We start from the raw sequence: 26,072 nt of genomic DNA, 5'->3' as shown, positions 1-26,072 counted from the left end.
GTTAGTGGCCGACTTCAGAGAGCCCGAGAATAGTTGATTCAAGGCTTACCTGCAAGAATCTGTAGATTTTTAATATTGTAAAGTGCTAAAGTGGCTTTAGAGGATCCTTTTCAAATGAAATTTGACAAACTTTTGTGATTAGAGATAGGTTTTAAGAAGCACCTCAGTGGAGTGAAGAGATCAGCAGGCACATGGAAGATGAGTGCAATAACATTTGCAGAAAGGAGACTTTTGGGTAAACACACACAAAATACAGGAGCTCAACAAGCCTGGCAGCATCTACCCAATACACATTGGGTGCATGAAATAGTAACAACTAATTGGAGAGCTGCCAACAATTAATTGAATTAAATTTGTTTGTAACATCAATATGTTTAAGGATTTCAGCAGTAGATAAGCTAATACAATGATAGAATTAAGGTAAATATTAAGGAGCAATTAGACAGTTTTAGTGGTGGCACTGAGGCGTGATCAGCAGCTCGGTATAGAATTATATAAATGTACAGCACAGAATTGTACCCTTTCTGCCCATTTCAACTATGTTGACTATGATACACATCCATTTGCATGCATTAAACCCATAATTCCCTGTATCTTTCCTATCCAAGTACCTGTAGAAACAATTCAAAAGTAATTATTTCTGCTCAGCTCCCCTTCTGATAGCTTATTCCAGGTATTCACTACCCTCTGTTAAAGTGAGGAAGGGGTTATGTATTCTGAGGTAAGTAACTAGAATCCTGACTCTCCAAAATCTTTGCATGTTATCAAGGATTGTAAAGAATTTGTCAGATGAAAGAATGACTGCAGTATCAATAAAACTGCAGTGGCATCTAGCACAAAGTAACTTGTTCAATTTCAATGACTGAAAATGCAGTTCCTCAAATGCTTGAGGCACAGTGACAGCTTTGAATTTAGCTGCAGCCTCTTATCAATATTTCTTTAGCTGTGTTTCCCTGATGTGCAATTTATACCATTCGCGTTAACAAAGGCAAGAGACATCTCTAATTTCTGCAGATCTCTCACCAACCTGATTTGGAAATGCATAATTTTTCACTGCAACTAGATCAAAATTCTGGAATTCCATACTATGAGTATAGTGGGAATATTTTTCACTGTAAAGGTAGCAGCAATTATCAAAAGATAATTTGGGTATTTAAAAAGTAGTCTAGTCAATAATGTTAACATCTCATGAAGGAACGAAAGACAGATTTTTAACATGAGATTGATAAATGCAGTTGTCAGATTTTGGTACTGTGCTGGAAAGGCATTTTATTTTCTGATGGTTGCCACAAACATTCTTAAAAATAAAATTTAAAAAATGGTGGCAATTCATTCCATGCCGAGCTATCAAACTGTACTTCCTTATATTTTAAACAGAGCTCTCTACTGGAAACATCTACATAATGATGGAAGCCAGATTGGTAGCACTCTTTAAATCTGATGCTGAATATGATATCCTAGAAAGGTTGGTGCATGATCTCATACTTGTTATCTGAGGGTGTGTTCACTAAACACTTGTGTTCATGAAAATAAGTACAGAAATTTTACTGTAAAATTGAAAATAGCAGTATACTAATCAGTTCGTGACAGTATAAATAAACTTCAATATTTGTTTTCCACTTTCATCTACAAGAACAGAAATTGTTGGAAGCAGCCACAAATCAAGCAGTATCTGTGAAAATAGATGTTTCGGGTCGTCAAGATTTCTTAGAAGTGCTCATTTACCTTGGTATTTCCCTCCTTGTGTTTTACTCACGATAAAGTTTATACTTTGACTGTTATATACTGCACTAAGATGTGAAAGAAAGAATACTGAGGTTCAATATTTCATTGCAGAGAAATGGGAGAATATCCACAGCTCATGATCTCTGTAATTCATTTACAGTACTATACAATAAAATGATAAATAGAGACTTAATGGCAAATGTGAAGATTCACTTGCTAACCAAGAAGACTGAAAATTGTAAATGGAAAGTTGCATTTTTTTCAAAGGGCAATTTTAAATTGAACCCTGAAATCTGTTATCAGTGGAAACATTTAAGGAGTTAATTGGGGAAAAGTTTGGGTTTTTCCTTTAAAGAGATTGTCAGTGAATAATTGACTCAACATTATTATCTGCATGTAGGTATAGTTCTCTACACATCTCTGTGAAGGAAAAACCCAAGCTCTTCCCCCAATTAACTCCTTAAATGTTTCCAGTGTCGGGAAGTGTATGGTCGTACATTTTGATAGAAGAAGTGAAAGGGTTGACTATTTTCTCATTGGAGAGAAAATACAAAAAACTGAGGTGCGAAGGGACTTGGCAGTCCTTGTGCAGGATTTCCTAAAGGTTAATGTGCAGGTTGAGTTTGTGGTGAGGAAAGGAAATGCTATGTTAGCATTCATTTCAAGTGGACCACAATATAAAAGCAAAGATGTAGTGTTGAGAGTTTATAAAGGACTGGTGAGGCCTCATGTTTATTATTATTAACAGGTTTGGACTCCTTATCTTAAAAAGGATGTGCTGAAACTGAAGAGGGTTCGTTCTTTCTTTGTCAATCTTTTTATTAATATCAACATGATAAGATTAGTACATAGATAATGGGATTACAAACTTACAAAATTAAAACGAACATAAAAGGATACACAAGGAATAAGTACAATATAGTTAAGTCTTTCCAAATCATGAATGATACAAATGTCATATAAACGAAACAAAAAACTAAGTAATTCATGTTGGGAAAAAAAAACAGAAAAGAGAAAAAGAAAAATAATATTAATACCCCAAGAAAAACTAAACTAACAAACTAACCACTAACTATTAAGAAAAAAAAGAAGGAAAGAAGAAAAAAAATGGGCTGTTTATAGTATCTATAAATAAAATTACAAAATCATCAGTGTCCCCAACTCCAATCCTCTCAGCGTGTATATATATATATATATATATACATATATATAAAATCAAAACTGGAATAACAAATAGGATTGGAACAGGGTCAAATTACATCATTTGAAAATAATGAATAAATGGCCTCCAAATCTTTTCAAATTTAATAGAAGGGTCATATACGACACTTCTAAATTTTCTCCAAATTTAGACATAACATAGTTTGAGAAAACCAATGAAATACGGTAGGGGGATTAATTTCTTTCCAATTCAACAAAATAGATCTTCTAGCCATTAATGTAAGAACTGCAATCATCCGACAAGCAGAAGAAGATAAATGGATTGACTCCATCATTGGTAAACCAAAGATTGCAGTAATAGCATGAGATTCTAAATCAATGTTCAATACCGTGGAAATAATATGAAAATGTCTTTCCAATATTTTTTCAAATGTGGACATGACCAAAACATAAGAGTTAAAGAAGCTATCTCAGAATGATATCTGTCACAAATAGGATTTATATGGGAATAAAAACAAGCCAATTTATCCTTGGACACATGAGCCCTGTGCACAACTTTAAACTGTATCAATGAATGTTTAGCACATATAGAGGATAAATTAACTAATTGAAGAATTTTATCCCAATTCTCAAAAGAGACAGTAAAGTTAAGTTCTCTTTTCCAATCATTTTTAATCTTATAAAAGGCCTCTGAATATATTTTCATAATTATATTGTAAACATTTGATATTACACCTTTCTGAAAAGGATTTAGTTCTAACAATTTCTTCAAAATACCCGAAGAATCAAGATTTGGAAAGGTAGGAAGTACAGTGTTTAAGAAATTCCTAATCTGTAAATATCTAAAAAAATGAGATCTGGGCAAATTATATTTATTAGATAATTGTTCAGAAGACATAAAACAATTATACAAAAATAGATCAGAAAATCATAGTATTCCTTTAGTCTTCCAAGCTGAATAAGCTTGGTCCATAATAGAAGGATGAAAAAAGAAATTGGATACAATAGGATTAGTTAAAACAAATTGATTCAACCCAAAAAATTTCCGAAATTGAAACCATATACGTAAAGTGTGTTTGACTATCGGATTGTCAATTTGTTTATGCAATTTAGAAAGAGTAAAGGGAAGAGAAGTCCCTAAAATAGAACCCAGTGAAAATCCTTGTACAGATTTAGTTTCCAGATTTACCTAATGAGAGCTTGGAGATAAATCCCAATCCCTTAACCAACATTTCAATATCGAATATTAATTGCCCAATAATAAAATCTAAAATTAGGCAATGCCAATCCACCTTCCTTCCTTGCCTTCTGTAAATATCTTTTACCTAATCTAGGATTTTTGTTCTGCCATACATACGAGGAAATTTTTGAATCAACATGGTCAAAAAAGGATTTCGGAATAAAAGTTGGTACCGCTTGAAATATATATAACTTGGGTAAAATAATCATCTTGATAGCATTAATCTGACCTATCAGTGATAAAGACAATGGTGACCATTTAGTGAACAAACATTTAATCTGATCAATCAAGGGTAAAAATTTAACCTTGAATAACTCCTTATGATTTTTTGTAATTTTAATCCCTAAGTATATAAAGTCATTAACTAATTTAAAAGGTAAATTTCCATAAATTGGAACCTGTCTATTTAAGGGGAACAATTCACTCTTATTATGATTCAATTTATACCCAGAAAAATTACTAAACTGAGCCAACAATGATATAACTGCAGGAATGGATTTCTCAGGATCAGAAATATATAATAACAGGTCATCTGCATATAATGATAACTTATGTATATCCATCCTGCAAGTAATGCCAAAAATGTTAGGTGATTCTCTAATAGCAATTGCCAAAGGTTCTATAGCAATATCAAATAATAATGGACTAAGAGGACAGCCTTGCCTGGTACCCCGAAATAAACGAAAAAAGGGAGATCTTTGATTGTTAGTAAAAACCGCTGCTGGATTATGATATATCAATTTAATCCAGGATATGAATGTCGGACTAAAATTAAACTTCTTAAGCCCAGTAAATAAATATGGCCATTCAATCCTATCAAATGCTTTCTCCGCATCTAATGAAATGACACATTCTGAGGTGCTGCGTGAAGGAGTATAAACAATATTCAATAATCTCCTAATATTGAAAAAAGAATAGTGATTTTTAATAAAACCAGTTTGATCCTCCAAGATAATTTGAGGTAATACCTTCTCCAGTCTTTTCCAGTATCTTGGAAAAGATCTTGGAATCTACATTCAATAAGGATATTGGCCTATAGGATGCACAGTCAGTAGGGTCTTTATCTTTTTTCAATATTAAAGAAATGGAAGCTCTATAAAAAGAGTGTGGCAATTTACCTAGTCTAATTGCTTCTTCAAAATCCTTTCATAACCAAGGAAAAAGAGTAGAGCAAAAACACTTTAAAAATTCCACTGTATACCCATCTGGTCCTGGTGCTTTCCCAGAATTCATAGAGGAAATAACACCTTTAATTTCTGCATCCGTAATAGGGGTTTCTAATATTAAAAGTTCTTCTGATGATAATTTTGGAAAATTCAATTTCCCAAGAAAATCTTGCATGGTATTATGATCATGAGGAAATTCAGAATGATACAGGGAGGTATAAAAACCTTGAAAAGATTTGTTTACCTCATCATGGTTAACTGTCAGTTCACCATTCTGTTGACGAATCTTAATAATTTGACGTTTAACCGAAGCATTTTTCAATTGGTTAGATAATAGTTTACCCGATTTATCACGATATATATATAAAAATCAGTTCTGGTTTTCATTAATTGATTTTCAATTGAAGATGTAAGTAATAAACTGTGTTCCATGAAGAGGGTTCAAAGGAGGTTCATAAAAATGATTCCAGGATTGAATGACCTGTCATATGAAGAGCATTTGATGGCTGGGCCTTTATTGACTGGAATTCAGAAGAAACCTCATTGAAACTCATTGAATGGTGAAAGGCCTTAATAGAGTGGATGTGAAGAGGATACTTCCTACGTTGGGAGAATCTAAGACCAGAGGACACAGCCTCAGAATAGAGGGCCATCCTTTTAGAAAGGAGATAAGTAGGTATTCCTTTCGACAGAGAATAGTGAAACTGGACCTGTTTGCCATAGACAGCTGTGCAGACAAAGTCTTCATGTATATTTAAGACAGAGGTTGATTGATTCTAGATTGGTCAGGAAAAAAGCAGGAGATTGGGGTTGAGAGGAAAATTGGATCACCTATGATGAAATTACAGAGCAGACTCAATGGGCCAAATGGCCCAATTCTGCTCCTATATCTTGTGATTTAATAAGTACCTATCAGTTTCTATGCCCAAGGAGAAGAAAAAAGTCCTACTTGCTCAGCATCCCTCTATAACTCAGTCTGAGTCCTGGCGACATCCTTGTAAATGAGAGACCCAAGAGGTTTTGCAGATGTTTGACATCTTGAGAAACACACAAAATGCTGGAAGAACTCAACAGATCAGACAGCATCTATGGAGTATAATAAACTGTCAATGTTTTGGGCCAAGCCCCTTCATTGTGACTGAATAAGTGGCATCCATTTCAATTTGACTTTTTCTCATACAGACATGTCTGTCCATGGCCTACTCCACTGCCACAAAGAGGCCAAATGCAGACTGGAGGAGCAACACCTCATATTCCATCCGGATAGTCTTTAACCTGATGGCATGAACATTGATTTTTCTAACTTGCAGTAACCACTCCCCTCAGTTCCTACTCATCTTGTTTTTTTTCCCCTCTGTTCTGGTGGCCCTTTTGCCCCTTCTCCACATTCATGATTGCTCATTATCTCCCTCCTTTTCCACTTTCTTCCCTTTATTCCACTGTACTCTCCTATGAGATTCCTTCTTCTTCAGTGTATTACCTTTTCCACCTATCACCCCCCCTTCCTCAGGCACCTACCTTTCCCTTCATCTTGTCTCACCTATTACTGACCAGCTTGTACTGTTCTCCCTCCCTCTACCATTATATTTTGGCTTCCGCCCCCTTCCTTTCCAGTCCTGATGAAGGGTCTCAGCACGAAACATCATCCACTTATTTCTCTCCATAGATGTTGTCTAGCCTGCTGAGTGCCTCCAGCATTTTGTGTGTTGCTCAAGATCCTTGTAAATACATTCTTCTACTCTTTCCAATTTGAAAACATATTTCCTATAGTAGTGTGAGCAAAAATGAGTGCAATACCGAAGTGTGGCCTCACCAACATCTTGTACAACTGATAACTCACTACAGTCTCCCAACTAATTAATTGCTGTGACTGCTAAAAGCCAATATGCAAAAAGATGTCTTCACATCTCTGCCTACCAGAGACTCCATTTTCAGGGAGCCATGTGTGTGTACTCCTATTCCCCACACATCCATATTCTCTACACATCCATCCACACATCCATATTCCCGACATCCATCCATATTCCCCGCACATCCATCCATACATCCGTATTCTCCACACATCCGTCCATGCATCCATATTCTCTACACATCCATCCATACATCCATATTCTCCACATATCTATCCATGCATCCATATTCTTCACACATCCATCCATACATCCATATTTTCTACACATCCGTCCATATATCCATATTCTCCACATATCTATCCATGCATCCATATTCTTCACACATCCATCCATACATCCATATTCTCAGTACATCCGTCCATACATCTATATTCTCCATACATCTGCCTGTAATCGTTCAGAAAGACACCAAAGATCCTGTGATAGTGCTTGAAACGATTAAATGATCTTGCCATCTTTACTCTATCAAATAATATCACTAAACCAAGATGGATTGATTATATATCTGTCTTGAAATAAGTCAGTTCTGCTGAAGTGTTTCAGCCGAAAACGTCAACTGTACTCTTTTCCATAGATTCTGCCTGCCCTGCTGAATTCCTCCAGTATTTTGTGTGTGTTGCTCAGATTTCCAGCATCTGTGGATTTTCTCTTGTCTGTTTATTCATCTCCTTGCTGTTTGTAGGGTATCATATTTCCACAACTGCTTTCTTATTTAGTGGCCATTGCATCCAAATCATTTTGGTTTGAAATACTTTTAAAGTGTTTGGTAGAAACATCATTCACTATAAGTATCTGTGAATTCATATGGATCTTCGCTGAATATCAGGTAATATTCTTAATGTTTATCCATATTTTATTTCGTATTTTGTTTTTCTGGTGAATATTTCTCACAGCCATGTGAATAGACAGTTGGAGAATAGTTTGTCGTTATACTTTAGTGGGATTGTCTAGAACACTTGTATTACTGTCCATTCTGATGTTAATTATATAAGGTCAAGTTAAAATGGTGATTTCTTTTTGTTTCCCAAATAAAGATTCAAGGGCATTGCCCTGAAAGGCAAGAAGTACAGACCATTGTTTGACTATTTCTTGAAGGTAAGGTCAGTGTACATCCAACTGCAATTTGTTTCCTCATAAATTTTTTAAGGTTATGATAGACTGCTTGAAGCTGAACACAAATATAATTTCAGACTACTTGTATCATATAGGAATTTGGAGAAACAAGAAATTTACTTTTATTGAATATAATTTGCTCATCTGCAGTATGGTGCCGACACTTTACAATAGTTCAGCTAAATTAAAAATGTTTGATTTCCGTTTGTACTCTGTGTCAGAAGCTTCTTGTTTCAGTATCCAACAATAATCAGTCAGCATTGATGGATTCCAGTTGCCCTGATACCATTTCTCCATGTCCATAATATGCTGGTGAAAGCCTTCACCATGCTTATCACTGACAGCGCGAAGATTTGCAGGGAAGTCCAAATGGGTTTGCAGAAAATGAGTCTAATAGCATGTTACGTGGTTTTGTAAACATATTGTCAACCAGCTGCATGTGGTTTGGTGCTTTGTAGTTGCCAAGATCATTTTCAATAACATCCTTGAATGCCTTCCATGCCACTTTCTCCGGTCCCACTAGTAGTACTTGGAATTACCTGTCATTGATGATCTGCTTGATTTTGTGGGCCAACAAAAATGGCTTCCTTAATCTTGGCATCAGTTATTCTGGGAAACATCTGTCTCAAATATTGGAATCCTTCACCTTTCTTGTTCATTGCTTTCATAAGTCCCCGTTTTATATGAAGAGGAGACAAAAATATCTTTGGGTCTATAAGTGGCTTATGTGCCACACTTTTCTGCCCTGGAACCAACTTCTTACGGAATGGTTAATGAGGTTCTTCAGCATGGCTGTCTCATTCGCAAATAAAACAATGGTACTTGGTGTATCCAAGCTGCATGTCTAGTAGCAGCCCTACTACTTTCAGATCACCACAGATGTTCTAGTTGTTGATGTTGTACTACATATGACTTCCAAATTTTGGTAATTTTCTTATGTGTACTACATAACCAGATGGTATTGAAGGGTTGACATTGCCTTTGTGTAGCAGCACAGCTTTCAGGCTTAACGCTGAAGAATCAATAAAAAGATTCGTTGTGGGTCATGGAGAAACACACATTATCAACTCAACCAAAGAATTGCATCAAATCCTCTTGGCGACTGTGAAAGAAGAAAATTCTTGCACCTCATGACAGCAGATCCCATCTTTGCAGTCCTGATCCCAGTAATTCTGCTTTGCCTTTGACAAAACCAAGTCTCTGACCAGGTCATTTAACTCAGATTAAGTTATCAGATGAGGCTCACTCGACATAAAGGGTTCAAAATCTGAATCAGAATCTCTGTCGTTTTCTATTCCCGGGTTGTGCATCATGGCACCTTCGTCTGTCTCCTCTAGACTCCATGTCTTTGGTGGCTTTAGTCCTGAAAGACTATCGTCATGTGGCACAGGTCTTATGGCTGAAGGGAGATCAGGGTATTCAGTGGGTTCCTTGTTTTTCACAGAAAAGCCAGACATACTGGTCAGACAGAAGTAGCAGTCTGTCACATGATCCTTCTGCTTTCGCCATATTATCGAGACAGTGAACGGCATTGACTTCAGAGTATCTCTGAGCCAAGCTGTAAGATTGACAGCGCATGTTACGCAACAAATGTGAGGAGTTTAGGCTTTGCCTTGATTTCCAATTTTACACCCAAAGTAGAGCTCTTTGGCTTTCTTAATAAGACGAGTCATGTTCCGCCTTTGAGAATTAAGCATATACTCATGACAATATAATATTGTGGTTGTTGCAACATTGGTGAGACATTTTGCTATCACAGATACTTCTGAAAACACAATTACTTTATTATAATATGTACAATATGCAGTGTGTGTAGAACATGCCCATCAACATGATCACAAACCAATATGCATGTAAGCGCAATGCAGTATTGGTGTATGTGTGATGTGTTTATAGTCTTTATAATACCTGTCCTGCCATGAAACATCTGCCCTGCCTAAGCATGTCCAGGCATACCTGGACACGACAGAAAATATTTTGGCTTACATTTTGGACGGTATTTCAATTGATTTGAATTATGAATTGAAATAACAAATATAGGTTTTAAAATGGTGCATGATAGGGAAAGTTCATAGTGATTTTCATAATCAGCAGCCCAAAATCTGTACAATACACCCAGAAGTGTTCAAAAAGCAAAATCTTTGTTGTCCACTGTAATAATTGAAGGATGAGATGTTCAAAAAATTTCACTACATTGTAAATAAATTATAGACTGCAAACTCAGTATTATAAAAGGAATATGCCAGACTTTGAATTACAGGCAAATGTATAAATTAATATATTGAGAATGAGTGTATTGATGAGCTGTAAAGCTGTAAGAATGACTGTTGTATTAGTCATGAAATATCTCTAATTTTTATCAAAATTATCAGTAGTAAAATATAACAGACATTAGGGTGTTCCTTTAATAAATACACTTGTGGAGTTGTACATATGTTTTATGCCCAGTACTGTTAAAAGTCGACAACTGGGGTGGACCAGCATCTGCAAGTATCTTCGCGATACTCCAGCCTTGGTTATTAAATTAATGCAACATAGAGTTTATCAGGAAGGAATTGTATAAAGTGGATCAATTTATAATAAAAATGTTGAGAGAATTTTTCTCTCAATTAAGCTCCAGACTTTCTGTGTACAAGTTCTCAAAGCTGCATCTTTGATTTGGAGGAAGTAAATTGAGTTGAATCATAAGCTAGTAGGTGGGATATTCCAGCTACTAGGAATGATTCATTTGTTGGTAATTGATCATATTTATTGTTTTAATTTTGCCTTTTATGTATTGAAATACTTTAATAAGTGACCCATTTCATATCCCCTATTCATTACAACTTTATTGAGTATACTTACATGTGATTATCTAGGATTTTATTAAGTACTTAAATACCTATATATTTCCCTTGCAGTGTAAAGAAACTGGAGCTTTCTCAGTGCTCGTGGACAATTATGTTAAAGAGGAGGAGGGTACAGGTGTTGTACACCAGGCTCCATACTTCGGTGCAGTAAGTATTTTTTTATGGCTAAACTCATTTTTAACATTCTAGTGGTCATTTTCTAATTTCCACTTCATTCCCATCAGTGTATGCCGTACTAAAATTTCCATGGTGAGGTACAGTATTATTTTGTTTACAATTTATTATAGTTGAGTTTAATCGACTCTAGACGAAAATTGTTAGTTTTTTTGTGAGTTGAAGAATATTAACATATTCTTCTAATTCATCTTCTTTTGTGTGAAGTTTTTGATGGAATTACTAAATCACGGTGATATTAAAGTAGGTTTCCCTGTGTATAGAAATCTGAAGTTATGGCTTTCTGAGGAGATACAATGGATGCATAGAAGAAAGTTACATTGATGAAAGTGATGCCCTTAGTAGGATGCCACTAACTTGAAAGAAAAGTTCACCCCATCTCATAGCCCTGATAATTTTCACTCAGTGTTTTACCCATTGCAAGAACATGCATGATAAAAGTTACACTGGCAATATTATCAACCTTAAAAAAAACCCTGTCTTTTCATTGGTGTTGCAACCAAACTCTTTTCTGTAAGCAGTCTTAAAAATGATGGGTTCTAACAGGTGTAACCAGCACCATTTATAGTAGTTTTACGTCCTGACTAGCACAGGACCCGTCATGCTAATCCTAACATAGACATCTCCATTAGGCTCCTTGCCTTAATTTTCTACAGCCTATTAATTCCTGTGGTATTTGCAGGACTTACTGAGCTGCAGCCCTCCACTGCTGTCTTTCTGGGACACAAATGGCAGTCGTGACTTATGAAAGCTGAGATCCTGCCACTGAACACCACCTTGGAGTCGTATAGCTTGTTTCCATGTTGTATGACTCTTCCGCACAACTCAATACGTGACAACTAAGTTGTCTACTGGAGCTAGTCTCATTCCCCACCATTTGACTGAGGTCCCTCTAAATCTATAAGTATTATAATTGTATACTCTTCTAGCATGTCCTCAGACAGCTTGCTCCATATATACCACTTCGATGCCTTTCACAATTCAGCACTGTCAAAGATTTTCTTACCTCATTTTTGGCACATTTAAAAACAGTTGAAATTTAAAAGTATATTTTTTCTACATGTAACCCCTTGGGTCGCCTCAGGCTCGCTCAGCTCGTTTCGTCTAGGGGGAGCAGCCTTCATCCCCGCCAAACTGGGTAATTAGCTGGTGTGGATGCTGTGTGATGTCCCCGCCTTGCCCAAAAACAGACAGTACACCGTAAGCGATTAAATGAGTACAATTTATAAAAGTTACTATAACTAAGTGATTAATAACGATACAGTATATATGAAGAAAAAAAATAAAGAAAAGGCGCCAAACTTATCAAAGTCCAAACCACTTCGTGCACAACCATTGGAGCTCAATTACTGAAGTCTTCTGGCCACCATTTGATCCCCTCCGAACTCCTCGACTCGCAGCTCAGGACCCTCCGAGTGGTCACCCAAGCACACCTAGCTTCATCCCCCCCCTCCTCGGAGTACCTCCCGGCCTCGGACCCTGCTTGGGGTCCGATCCTCGCCCAGCTTACAGCATTGTGTCCTCTCTCTCGACCCCCTCGCTCCTATCTGCCCAAAAGCCTGTCAACAAAAGCTTACAGACTCAGAAGAAAGAACATTAATCCCCATTTGGTTTACAAAGGAATACCATTCTCGTTATCAGTAAATTAGCATTCCTGCTAGTTAACAAAAGGAAGAAACCCCCTTTACATACAAGTAAATACGTATTTTTGTAAATAGAATTAACATGCTAAAGAAAAATAAATCACGTTCAGTGATCCTATTCAAAGGAATGGGAATTTTGCTAGTATATGAGCCATTTCTGGCATGTAGGTTGGCAGTGGGGTGAGGAGAAACAGGCCAATATGAAGCCCTGTGCAGTTTGGAACTTTCATTACACACGAAGGATGGTCTGGTGGCATTGCTAGACTCTGTGAAAGTGCTATCTGTGTTATTATCTGATAGGAGAATGATCTGGCCTACTAATAACATTTTTTTTGTGTGATCAATTGAAGTGAATATTTGCCATTGTAGAATACAGGTTACAGGTACCCACTTGCAATTGCTAAGCACCACGTGGAAATGAAAATAATAAATGTTTTTTTTAATAATTTTTTATTGCATTTTTAAATGATTACAAAGTATGAAAAAACAATGTATATAACCCATACCCCCTCCCCTTAACCCCTCCCCCCTAACTGCCCCATAGAAAAAAAAAGGAAAGAAAGAAAGAAAGAATGCCTGGTGGTTGGAAGATCTCCACATGCTCCATGGAGTTCGTAATAATTTTAATATGTATATTTATTTCTTTCCCCTAATAACCAATTGTTTCATCTTAAAAGCATCTATATATTTAATCCTGTCTTTTGTAAATAAGGGCTCCAAATTTTCAAAAATGTTTCATATTTATCTCTTAAATTATAAGTAATTTTTTCTAATGGAATACAACCATAGATTTCTTTCTTCCAAGAATCTATACTTAAATGTGTATCCGATTTCCAAGTAACTGCAATAGCTTTTTTGGCTACTGCCAGTGCAATTTTTATAAATTCTTTCTGATACTTATTTAGTTTGAGTTTCGGTTTTATCCCTTCAATATCACCTAGTAAAAATAATATTGGATTATGAGGAAATTGTGTTCCTGTAATTTGTTCCAGTAAAAGTCTTAAATTTGTCCAAAATGGTTGAATTTTAGAGCAAGACCATGTCGAATGTAAAAAAGTACCAGTTTCCTGGTTACATCGGAAACACTGATCCGATAAATTTGGATTAAATTTTTTTATTTTTTGTGGTGTAATATATAATTGATGTAGAAAATTATACTGCACTAATCTTAACCGAACATTTATTGTATTGACAGGTAATTAAGCAAGGAGTCCATAAGTCAAGACAAAAATGGGAAAGTGATTTGAATATTAAAATTGAAGAAACAAATTGGTCAAGACTATGTCTTGACAGTATGACAAATACAAAATAATAAATGTTGAGAATGAGTTAAATACCTTTAGGGAGAAGAGCAAAGATATGTGTTAGGGAAGGATTTTTGGTATCTTTGCATCAGATATAGATCTTAAGACTGGATGAACATTGGCTGATGTAGTGCAATTTGTGTCACTGCATGTTTTGCAGTCAGTTATTTTGCAGGGGTTTAAGAGATAGCAGAAGGGCTCATTCCCACGATAAAGGTTATATTTTTAAATGTTATCTTACTGAGGTTTTACCATTGTTCAACAGCTGTACTTTGTTAAAATTACTGGTTTAAAGCTGTTACCCTAGTATCAGTAGAGTGATATTTTTGACTTTGTTTCAGAAATAATATGAAAATTGTAAATTAATAGTCATTTATCTTGACCAGAAATTTCTGTCAATATCTTGAAAGACTCCTATTTTCCTTTGCAAGCTTCCTCTGAAATTCGCTGCCTAAACAAACCTAATGCAGTATTTCATCTACAGGATGATTTTCGTGTCTGTATGGATTACGGCATAATCCAGAAAGATTCATCACCTGTGTGCCCTGTGGATGCCTCTGGTTGTTTCACAACTGAAGTGAAGGATTTTACTGGCCAGTATGTGAAGGTATGTGAAGAACAGGAAGGCAGATTATTATCTGAACGGTGTAGAGTTTGGTAAGGGAGAAATACAAAGAGATCTCAGAGTCCTTGTTCATCAGTCACTGAAGATGAATGAGCAAGTGCAGCAGGCAGCAAAGAAGGCTAATAGAATGTTGGCCTTTATTACAAAGGGAATTGAGTACAAGAGCAAGGAAATCCTCTTGCATTTGTACAGAGCCCTGGTGAGACCACACCTGGAGTATTGTGTACGGTTTTGGTCTCCAGGGTTAAGGAAGGACATCCTGGCTGCAGAGGAAGTGCAGAGATTCACGAGGTTAATTCCTGGGATGTCTGGACTGTCTTACACAGAAAGGTTAGAGAGACTGGGCTTGTACACGCTGGAATTAAGGAGATTGAGAGGGGATCTGATTGCAACATATAAGATTATTAAGGGATTGGACAAGGTAGAGGCAGGAAATATGTTCCAGATGCTGGGAGAGTCTAGTACCAGAGGGCATGGTTTGAGAATAAGGGGTAGGTCATTTAGGACAGAGTTAAGAAAAAGCTTCATCTCCCAGAGAGTTGTGGGGGTCTGGAATGCGCTGCCTCGGAAGGTAGTGGAGGCCAATTCTCTGGATGCTTTCAAGAAGGAGCTAGATAGGTATCTTATGGATAGGGGAATCGAGGGATATGGGGACAAGGCAGGAACAGGGTATTGATAGTAATTGCTCAGCCATGATCTCAAAATTGCAGTGCAGGCGCGAAGGGCCGAATGGTCTACTTCTGCACCTATTGTCTATTGTTGGTGGTTGTTTCATGTACATAGTTGTCAAAAAGATGACCTTGCAGATGAACAAAACACGTTAAATGGTAAATAAATAGTATATTTCTATTTAGTCATGTTTGGGATTTACAGTTAAAGATTAATTGCTTTATAGTGCTCAGTATGTAAAAATTCTGAAGTTTCTTGTCTTCATTCTTTTGTTGTGAGTTATTTAGATATTTTTAATATCCTTATCCTAAAATGTATACTTTAACTTCACAGTCTTTAGAATTTGGAATTACATGATATTTAATCTCCTTCTAGGATGCAGACAAAAATATCATTAAATATCTGAAAGATAAAGGTCGACTGGTTCATAATAGTACTTTCAATCACAATTATCCATTTTGCTGGAGGTAAGAACTATTTGGAAATGTATAGAGCCTTTCATCATATTATGAAAATATTAGAATTTTGCTTGCTGCCATTTGAGTTAGGTGTGGGGCATTCTCAGTACAAAACACAGCTGCTTAGTTATCCAAAAAATTTTAGTTTATTAAACAACCTGTTATCTGATTTGGTTCATGTAACCACCCCACTCTTTGGCCAGGTAATTTATTTAAAACAGATCCAGTTCTGGCACACTTGACTGAAATATTCTATTTACTTAAAGGGTTAATTTTTTTTGTCCTCTATTTTCTAATCACGTTCTGTTGGATGAGGAGAATTTACCATCTTAACGTAAATTTATTGCATTCAGTTGCAGCTTTTCTACCATCATCTCATAAAATTAGCTAAATCAATCAAAATACTAAACCCAACAATATGCTCATCTGTATAGTTCTGAAGTAATATCAATCTTAACACCGGAGACTGCAGGTGCTAGACTCTGAAACAACAAACAATTCACCAGAGCTTTGAGTAGCATCTTTTGAAGGAAAAAGTTCCAGTAAGATGGTGGTGTACTTGGACCCAATGGCTTCCACAGAGCCAACCGAAGGTGTTACTCTCTTTTATAAGTGTATTTTTTATGATCACAAGCCCTTGCTGGACATTAAGAACTTAAAAGTACTGCAGGCCTACCCCCATCACTGAGTGGCATGTTGGTGGAGAAACTGAAGGAGCCAGACTTGATGTGGATTGGCAGAGAGGCATCGGTGCGTGAAGGCAATGTGAAGTCGAACAGCAAGTGATCATTTTAGTTGCTTTTCTTGTGATCCTGGACATTGGTACTGCAGGCCTACCCCATCACCAAATTGCACGTTGGCAGAGAAAGTGAAGGAACTAGACTTGGTGTGGATGGTGCTGCTGCCTGTGTCATGGAGTTCATATGCAAAGGCGGTGTGTTTTTCTCGTGATCGAAGATGCTGTCGGACATTGATAATGTGGTATTGTGCAACTTAGATTTGTGAGTTTATTGACTGAAGGCGGGGATGAAGCTGCATGTCCTTGGTCGTGGCGAGGACTAGGACTCAAGCGGTGGTGTCACCTGTTTGTATCCGCCCAGGAGAGAGGTGTTGGAATTGGTGTGCTTACCTGGAGTGCTCGGCATCCATGTTGGAGTCAGTGCTGGTCTCCAGTATTCACTCAGCAGAAGTCAAATGTATTGTTTGATTGCATACTGCTGCAACTTTCTTGGACTCAATTACTTGGACTAGATATTTGTTTTGTGTGACTATTTTATTGCTTTCTTATATGGGCTACATGTGCCTTGTGTTGTGTATGACTGTTGGTGCAGTATTTTGCATTTTGGCTCTGGTGTAACTCTTGTTCAGCAGTATTCATAGGTACTCATGTATGTCTGAATCACAATTAAACTTGATAATTCTAGTCACAACTGTATCAGGACTGAGAATGGAAATGCCAAAACCATTTAAAATGTATACTCCCATTGACCTGCGCCAAGACCATAGCCCTCCATATCCCTACCATCCAAACATCATTTATATACTAAAATTGAGCTTGCAGGCACTACTTACGGTTCCAGACTCTCACACTCTCTCCTTGTAAATTTTATCTGTCCGCTTTCAGCCTTATTAAAATCTTTCCTGTAGGTAGGTGACCCTACCTACCATATGGTCTGAGGGAGCATCTTGTCTGGCCTTGTGATTTATCCACCTTGATTTGCCTCAGGACAGCAAATACTACCTCCTCTGTAATTTGTATAAGGTCCATGAAGTTCATGCAGTTTTGCCTCAATTCTATTGACTCCGTTCGTCTTCTGAGTAAATACAGATGCAAAAAAATTACAGGTCCCCGTTTTTCAAACATTCGCTTTACAACAGCTTGCTGTTATGAAAGACCTACATTAGTACCTGTTTTTGCTAACCAAAGAGAATTTTCACTTTTACAAAAAAAAAACAATGAGTGCTTTACACGTGCGTTTACCCCAAGAAAGACGACCATGACTGTGAAGCCTTGTGCAGGCAGTTGTGTGCACATGCGTGTACGTGCGGATTTTTTTTTTTCCCTACAAATTCAGCTTGCTGTCTTCCCAATTCTGATAAGTGAAACTACACTATACATACAATATTTCTACTTCATATAGGCTGTGTATTTATCATATCATTCCTGCTTTTACTATATGTTCATGTTATTTTAGGTTTTATGTGTTATTTGGTATAATTTGGTAGGTTATTTTTTGGGTTTGGGAACACTCAAAACTCCTTCCCATATAAATTAATGTTAATAGCTTCTTCGCTGTATGACATTTCGGCTTACGAACGGTTTCATAGGAACTCTCTACCTTAGGATAGCGGGGGAAACCTGTATTTAAGATCTCCCTCATCTGTTTTGGCTCCACACATGGTTACCATTCTGTTCTTATGGAGGACCAGTTTTAACCTGAGCATTCCTTTTGCTCTTAACTTGTAGAATCCCTTAGGATTAGGATTCTCCTCCTTGTGTCTGCTAGGGGAACCTCATGCTTTTAGCCCTCCTGATTTCTTTCTTTAAGTGTTGTCTGCATTTCTTATATTCCATACACACCTCATTTGTTCCTCCCTGCCTCACCCTGCTCTGCACTTCCTTTGTTTTATTTAACCAGGGCCTCAATATCTCTTCAAAACCAAAGATCTTTACACTCTTTATCTTTACGCAAACACAAGGAAATCTGCAGATGCTGGAAATTCAAGCAACACGCACTAAATGCTGGTGGAACGCAGCAGGCCAGGCAACATCTATAGGAAGAAGTACAGTCGACGTTTCAGGTCAAGGCCCTTCGTCAGTACTAACAGAAAAAAGAGATAGTAAGAGATTTGAAAGGGGGAGACACACACAGACAGACGGGGACACACACACACACACACACACACACACACACACACACACACACACACACAAATAAATAAATAGGGATGGAATAAGAAGGGGAGGAGGGCATTAACGGAAGTTAGGGAAATCAATATTCATGCTTATACGTTCTACATATAATTTGCTGTAACTTCCGCCATCTCCAACGGGATCCTACCACCAAGCACATCTTTCCCTCCCCCACCACTTTCTGCTTTCCGTAGGGATCGCTCCCTATGCGACTCTCTTGTCCATCCGTCTCCCTCCATCCTTTCCCACCGATCTCTCTCCTGGCACTTAGCCTTGTAAGCGAAACAAGTGCTACACCTGCCATTACACTTCCTCCCTCACCACTATTCAGGGCCCCAGACAGTCCTTCCAGGTGAGGCGACACTTCTCCTGTGAGCCAGCTGGTGTGTGGTATACTGCGTCCGGTGCTCCCAGTGTGGCCTTCTATATATTGGTGAGACCCGACTCAGACTGGGAGACCGTTTCACTGAACACCTATGCTCTGTCTGCCAGAGAAAGCAGGATCTCCCAGTGGCCACACGTTTTAATTCCACGTCTCATTCCCATTCTGATATGTCAATCCATGGCCTCCGCTACTGTCGAGATGAAGCCACACTCAGGTTGGAGGAACAACACCTTGTATTTCATCTGGGTAGCCGCCAACCTGATAGCATGAGCATTGATTTCTCTAACTTCCATTAATGCCCCTCCTCGCCTTCTTACCCCATCCCTATTTATTTATTATTATTTTAAGTGTGTATTTTTTCTCTCTCCCTTTCACAATAACTCCTTGCCTGTTCTTCATCTTCCTCTTGTGCTCCCATCCCCCCTTCTTTCTTCCAAGGCCTTCCGTCCTATGATTCCGCCCTTCTCTAGCCTTGCGTCCCTTTGGCCAATCAACTTCCCAGCTCTTAGCTTCATCCTTCCCCTTCTTGTCTTCTCCTATCATTTTGGGTCTTTCCCCTCCCTCTCCCACTTTCAAATCTCTTACTATCTCTTTTCTCCGTCAGTTCTGACAAAGGGTCTCAACCCGAAATATTGACTGTACTTCTTCCTATAGATGCTGCCTGGTCTGCTGCATTCCACCACCCTTTTGTGTGTGTTGCTTTTTATCTTTACCTTTTATTCTGGCAGGCACATACAAACTCAAAAATTCACTTTTGAAGGCCTCCCACTTACCAAGTACACCTTTGCCAAAAAAAATAGCCTGTCCCAGTCCACACATACCAGATCATTTCTAACCCATCAAAGCTGGCCTTTCTCCAATTTAGAATCTCGACCTGTGGACCAGACCTATATTTTTGCATACTTAATCTAATGGCTAATGAAATTAAATTGAACTGTTAATACTGTTTGAAGTTTGATGTGTTTGAAGTTGTGCAAGCACCAATGTGTGAGTACCTTCACCGGAATTTTATAATTGATGGTGCTGCATCCCTACTTGTGAAGGACAACTGGGAAAAGATCTTTTATATTACTTAAGTCAGGAATGCCCACATCCATGAGGTCTTGTGACTTTCTATTGTCTTAGAGATATTTAGAGCTGCCTAACTGCAAAAAATCATGGTTCAGTATGTATTCAACCCAGAAGCTTCTGATATCCTTAAGGAGTGTTGTAATGTGCCACAAGTAAAACATTAATTTTACTACTGCTTCCTGCAGCTCATCAGATTAACTATGTTATGTCAAGTATATTTGAAATGTTGAAGTGATTTGAAAAATTTTTGCTATCTTAAGAATGGTATTACATTTTTTAAATTAAGAAACAGCACTTAGGATAAAACACTATTTTTAGTGAAGATGACTTAGAAAGCAAAAAAGAGTGATTGGACTGTTTAATTGTTAGAGCAAGTACTGTTATTTCTGTTAATCATAGTTAATCTGTACAACTCTGGGTACCCAGTACATCAACAAGGAACAATTTCATTTATACATGTAACACTCATATCATATGTATGCTTCACAAATTCATGAAACAGTTTTTGATACATAGCTTCCCAACAAGAAAATGTGATTGAGAAGTATGTTTGCAAGGGACATTTTGAAAGTGAAGAGCATAGAAAGGGAAGTGAAATTGTGGTAGTATTCTGATGGAGCTCTGGGCTACCATTGGTACTTTTGCAAAGATCCCTGAGTCATTGGAGTTGTGCAAAGAGCTTAGGATGCAGATTTGGAGCCTGTGAAGATGAGAAAAGGCAGATATGGAGAGATTTGAAAACAGATGAGAATTTTAAAATTATGCTGATGTGGATTGGCAGCCTATGTTAATACAACCACTGGAGTGATTGGTTATGCGATTTGGAGTTTGGTTTGGCTCAGCTCACGTTTCTGAGGTGTTCCAAGATGCAAGGCAGGCCACCACATCATTACAATAATTTGAATGATTTGAAATAAAAACAGGAAACACCTCAATGATCCTTTCATTAGAACTGGGCAATGTTGGAGATTAAAATCAATTTTAAGATAACAAACAAAAAATGGGAGAGAGATTTGAAGGTTGGGAAGAATGCAGGGTAATTACATGTCAAAAGAATTGATAGTTGTTTCACTTATTATTACTCCCTTTTACCAAGTTGTAAACCGGTCTGTTTCTCTTCCTTTTCTCTGCCTTTTAAAGTTTGTTCTTCACAGTCAGCTTTTGCTATACCAAAGGGCAAGGAAAAGGTTTAGGCAGCATATGAGCAAAAGCAAGGACAATGTTACAGGTGAAAATAAATGAATGTATTGCTGGATGGTTGTAGCTCAGTTCAAGGTTGTGACTGGTCAGTTGCCATTTGGCTAGTGGCAATGTATAGCATGAGTGTCTGAGGCAAGGAGATAATGTTCGCAATAGTTAAGACCTTGGTAAAATACTTGATTGTCTTGTCTTCAAACTGCAATTTAGCTGAAATGGCTAGCAGAAGAGGGCCGATTTCTAAGGTGCTTGGAAGTAGTACAGAGGAGATGTCGGGGTAAGTTTGTTATACAGAGAGTGGTGAGTGCGTGGAATGGGCTGTCAGCGGTGGTGGCGGAAGCAGAAACAATGGGGTCTTTTAAGAGATTCCTGGATGGGTACATAGAACTTAGAAAAACAGGTAAGCCTAGGCAGTTCTATGGTAAGGACATGTTCGGCACAGCTTTGTGGACCAAAGGGCCTGTATTGTGCTGTAGGGTTTCTATATGAATTGCATTTTGCAGTAGGGAGTTCTTTTATTTCAAGCATATTTTGGGTTAAATTTCTTCTTCTTTACATAGGCAACTTACATTGGTCTATTTTCCAATAATGTCTTGCATGTGTTGTTATTTTTAGCTGTTGTGTGATAAGGTATTATTGAAAGCTTTTTTGATATTGATGCAATTGTAAAATGTACCGGCATTTTTAATGCATTGTTGAGTACCTGAATTTGATTCATGTTTTCTATGGGCAAGGCTATTCTTTTTCCTTGTTAGTAACAAATATAACAATTATGTAAGCATGCTTTGATTGCCTTCAGAACTCTTTAAAAATTGCACTTCACTTTTTGTTGAAGAAATGAATACTGTGTCAGTTTGTTTATTACACAAAATTATTTTTAAAAACCCAAAGTTGAACTAATCTAAATACAGAAACAAAATTAACATCAAAAGTAAGGAATGAATGGGAAAAGATGTATTGCATCGCATAGTGCTGTTGTTTTAGTCTTTTCCAAAATATTTTTAAGTAGAAAATGATCCTCAATGAAGGAAATGCAAGAAACTTTTATTAAACTATTAATTTGTATTCCTGGTATGTTAATAAATTCAAATTTAATTGTACTGTAAAATTTCAAATATTTAAATAATTTGGTATTTAGGGGAGACATGGAGGTAATAATTTTGACCTGATAAACAAATTAAAAAAATAATTTTCATATGGCTCCCTTAGAAATGAAAGCTTTTCCTAGGATGAAAATGGAGTACAACGATGGTATATCATTTCTTATTGCTATGTGCCTATATTGTGAAAGGGGGATTTGATTAAAGTGGGTGCACATTACCCTGCTGTGATTGGTTCAAACACTGGTCAGTACTGTGCCAGACAACTTGCACACCACACACACATCCTCAATCAATTGTTTGCAAAAAGGAAGATACTTTTTATTTTGCTCTGATCAATTAATTTGGACTGATTAATTTAAGTACAATTATCTGTATCGATTATTCACTGTGACTCTTTAGAACTCTGCCATAAACCTTGAACTTTAAATGGAATTTCTGAAAGGAGGCAGAGCTTATAATATATTTTGCATTGTGTCCTTGAGCAATAGAAGTCTGGGAATATTGTAGCACTGTGAATGATGACATAACTTGCATAATTTCTTGGGACAAAAGTTTCCAATGCTGCAAGTTTTCACTGTGCTTGGGTATAATTCCTCATAATTATCATTTGTTTTTGCTACCTTGCAGCACAGAACACTGAATGTTAATATAATATACAAAATTACATTTTCTTGCTCCAGCAATCCATAAGAGGCTTTATTGGCTCCATTACAAACTATTTGAAACAAAGCAGAATAAGCTGCTTAAAATTAAATAATTAAAAATCATTTTGTCTACAATGATTTGAAAGATCTACTTGGCCTCTTCCTACCTAACTGTACTTTGATAAATTTAATGAAAGTGCCAAGCTCTCCCACCTTTTCAGGCAATGAGCTACAAATTGTTTTTTGTTTCCAGGTAATTATTTTACTCATCTTCCTTCTAATCTTTTCACCAATTATTTAAAACCTATAGCAAGATCCCAATTACAAAATAAAATTTAACTTTCTGTACATAAGTGGTATATGAATAATTAAAATAGTTGCAATTTTCTGAAATTAAGCAAAAGGAACTTGGCAGATAATTTTTCTTCTATGAGTTGGGTGTAAGGGAGCAAAAGAAAAGCTTGGTGGGAATTAAGTTTCCATTGACACCTGACTTTAAAGCAGTTGGTAGCAGAATTTTGGGTACTTTTTTTTTGCATTTTACCCAGTTAACTGAAATATTAGTAGAATTGTTGATCACCTTCATAACCTTGATTTAGAGAAGTCAAACTGTTGGATTAGCTTTGATAGCTTGGGCTACAAAGTATTATTTTGTGAAGATAGAATTTGGCTTTCTTTGGTGTTCCCCATGACTCTATAATATTTAATGTTCCTATTTCAATTTGGTATTCAGTAGTAATTTTATGTGGAATTATAAATCAAGTAACTAATGCGTTGAGCTTCAGGCCATTATGTGCATAGCATCTGTTTTCTTCATTCCCTCCAGCAATTTCATAAGTTATTGTCTTTTCACAGGTCTGACACCCCACTTATTTACAAAGCTGTTCCAAGTTGGTTTGTGCGAGTGGAGCACATGGTGGACAAGCTGCTGGAGAATAATGACAAATGCTACTGGTAATGACACATTTGAATGAGCAATATTAAATTGTATTAATCATGCTGGTTGTCTTACACTGATTGTGATTGAAGTAGATGTGCCTTACATAGACTGTAGTTAAAAACTCATTCAGAGGTATGTTTTGCTGCATCGTGATACTTTAGGGTTGTTGGTTTTTATGGCATTAGACAACTTAGACATTGTCATTGTTCTCTGTACAAACATTACTTTTATAATTCTTGTGTTTAATTTTCATTTACAATATTTTCAGGCATTTATTTATACATTTTTGAAAACAAATGCATCTGTTTCAGTCCGAACTACCTCAGATTATGAAAGATATCATAAGCAGAGAGATGCGTTTGAGGGCAGAGTTGATGGTGGACGAAGGGAAGCCCCTTTGCTTAAAAAAGGAAGACATCTCCTTCATCCTTTGTTCTATCCCCTTCTCACAATTCCTCTGTTATAAGCAGACAGACTCTCACAGCTACCTGGACTGTTCCCTTCCCACCCTGTCTCTTGCAAAAATGCTATCCCCTTCTCACAATTCCTCCATCTCTGCCGCGTCTGCTCTCAGGATGAGGCTTTTCATTCCAGGACGAAGGAGATGTCTTCCTTTTTTAAACAAAGGGGCTTCCCTTCGTCCACCATTAACTCTGCTCTCAAACGCATCTCTCCCATTTCCCAGACATCTGCCCTCACCCCATCCATCCGCCACCCCATTCGGGATAGGCTTCCCCTTGTCCTTACCTACCACCCCACTAGCCTCCAGGTCCAACGTATAATTCTCCGTAACTTCCGCCACCTCCAACGGGATCCCACTACCAAACACATTTTTCCCTCCCCTCCCCTTTCTTCTTTTCGCAGGGATCACTCCCTACATGACTCCCTTGTCCACTCATCCCCCCCCCCCCCCCCCCATCCCTTCACACTGATCTCCCTCCTGGCACTTATCCTTGTAAACGGAACAAGTGCTACACCTGCCCTTACACTTCCTCCCTCACCACCATTCAGGGCCCCAGACAGTCCTTCCAGGTGAGGCGACACTTCACCTGTGAGTCGGCTGGTGTGGTATACTTTGTCCGGTGCTCCCGGTGTGGCCTTTTATATATTAGTGAGACCCGACGCAGACTGGGAGACCGTTTCGCTGAACACCTACACTCGGTCTGCCAGAAAAAGCAGGATCTCCCAGTGGCCACACATTTTAATTCCACGTCCCATTCCCATTCTGATATGTCTATCCATGCCTCCTCTATTGTCAAAATGAATCCAAAATCAGGTTGGTGAAACAATACCTTATATACCAGCTGGGTATCCTCCAACCTGATGGCATGAACAATGACTTCTCTAACTTCCGTTAATGCCCCTTCTTACCCCATCCCTGACATATTTAGTTGTTTGCCTGTTCTCCATCTCCCTCTGGTGCTCCCCTCCCCCACCTTTCTTTCTCCTGATGCCTCCCATCCCATGATCCTTTCCCTTCTCCAGCTCTGTATCACTTTCATCAATCACCTTTCCAGTTTTTAGCTTCATCCCCCCCACCCCGCAGTCTTCTCCTATCATTTCGCATTTCCCCCTCCCCCCCCAACTACTTTCAAATCTCTTACTATCTTTCCTTTTGGTTAGTTGACGAAGGGTCTCGGCCCGAAACGTCGACAGCGCTTCTCCCTATAGATGCTGCCTGGCCTGTTGTGTTCCAGCAGCATTTTGTGTGTGTTGTTGTTACCCTGAATGGTAGCTTGCAGGTTGAGTCGGTAGTGAGGAAGGAAAATGCTGCGTTA

At 37.7% G+C, this 26,072-nt stretch overlaps 1 protein-coding gene across 2 annotated transcripts in view; it reads left to right on the top strand.

The window, feature by feature from the left end:
- Positions 1 to 26,072, top strand: part of iars1 (isoleucyl-tRNA synthetase 1) — a 172,214-nt gene that overhangs the window by 39,509 nt on the left and 106,633 nt on the right. For both annotated transcript variants that reach the window (XM_059944616.1, XM_059944615.1), the window contains 6 exons: positions 1,378 to 1,465; positions 8,240 to 8,300; positions 11,219 to 11,314; positions 14,773 to 14,895; positions 15,958 to 16,049; positions 24,210 to 24,308. In XM_059944616.1, the coding sequence (XP_059800599.1) occupies positions 1,378 to 1,465; positions 8,240 to 8,300; positions 11,219 to 11,314; positions 14,773 to 14,895; positions 15,958 to 16,049; positions 24,210 to 24,308 (559 nt within the window). The remainder of the gene's footprint in view (positions 1 to 1,377; positions 1,466 to 8,239; positions 8,301 to 11,218; positions 11,315 to 14,772; positions 14,896 to 15,957; positions 16,050 to 24,209; positions 24,309 to 26,072) is intronic.

The sequence above is a fragment of the Hypanus sabinus genome, chromosome 19 (assembly GCF_030144855.1).
Source record: "Hypanus sabinus isolate sHypSab1 chromosome 19, sHypSab1.hap1, whole genome shotgun sequence".
NCBI classification, from domain to species: domain Eukaryota; kingdom Metazoa; phylum Chordata; class Chondrichthyes; order Myliobatiformes; family Dasyatidae; genus Hypanus; species Hypanus sabinus.
Note: the sequence above shows the minus strand (reverse complement) of the source record. Positions and strands in the feature narration are given on the sequence as shown.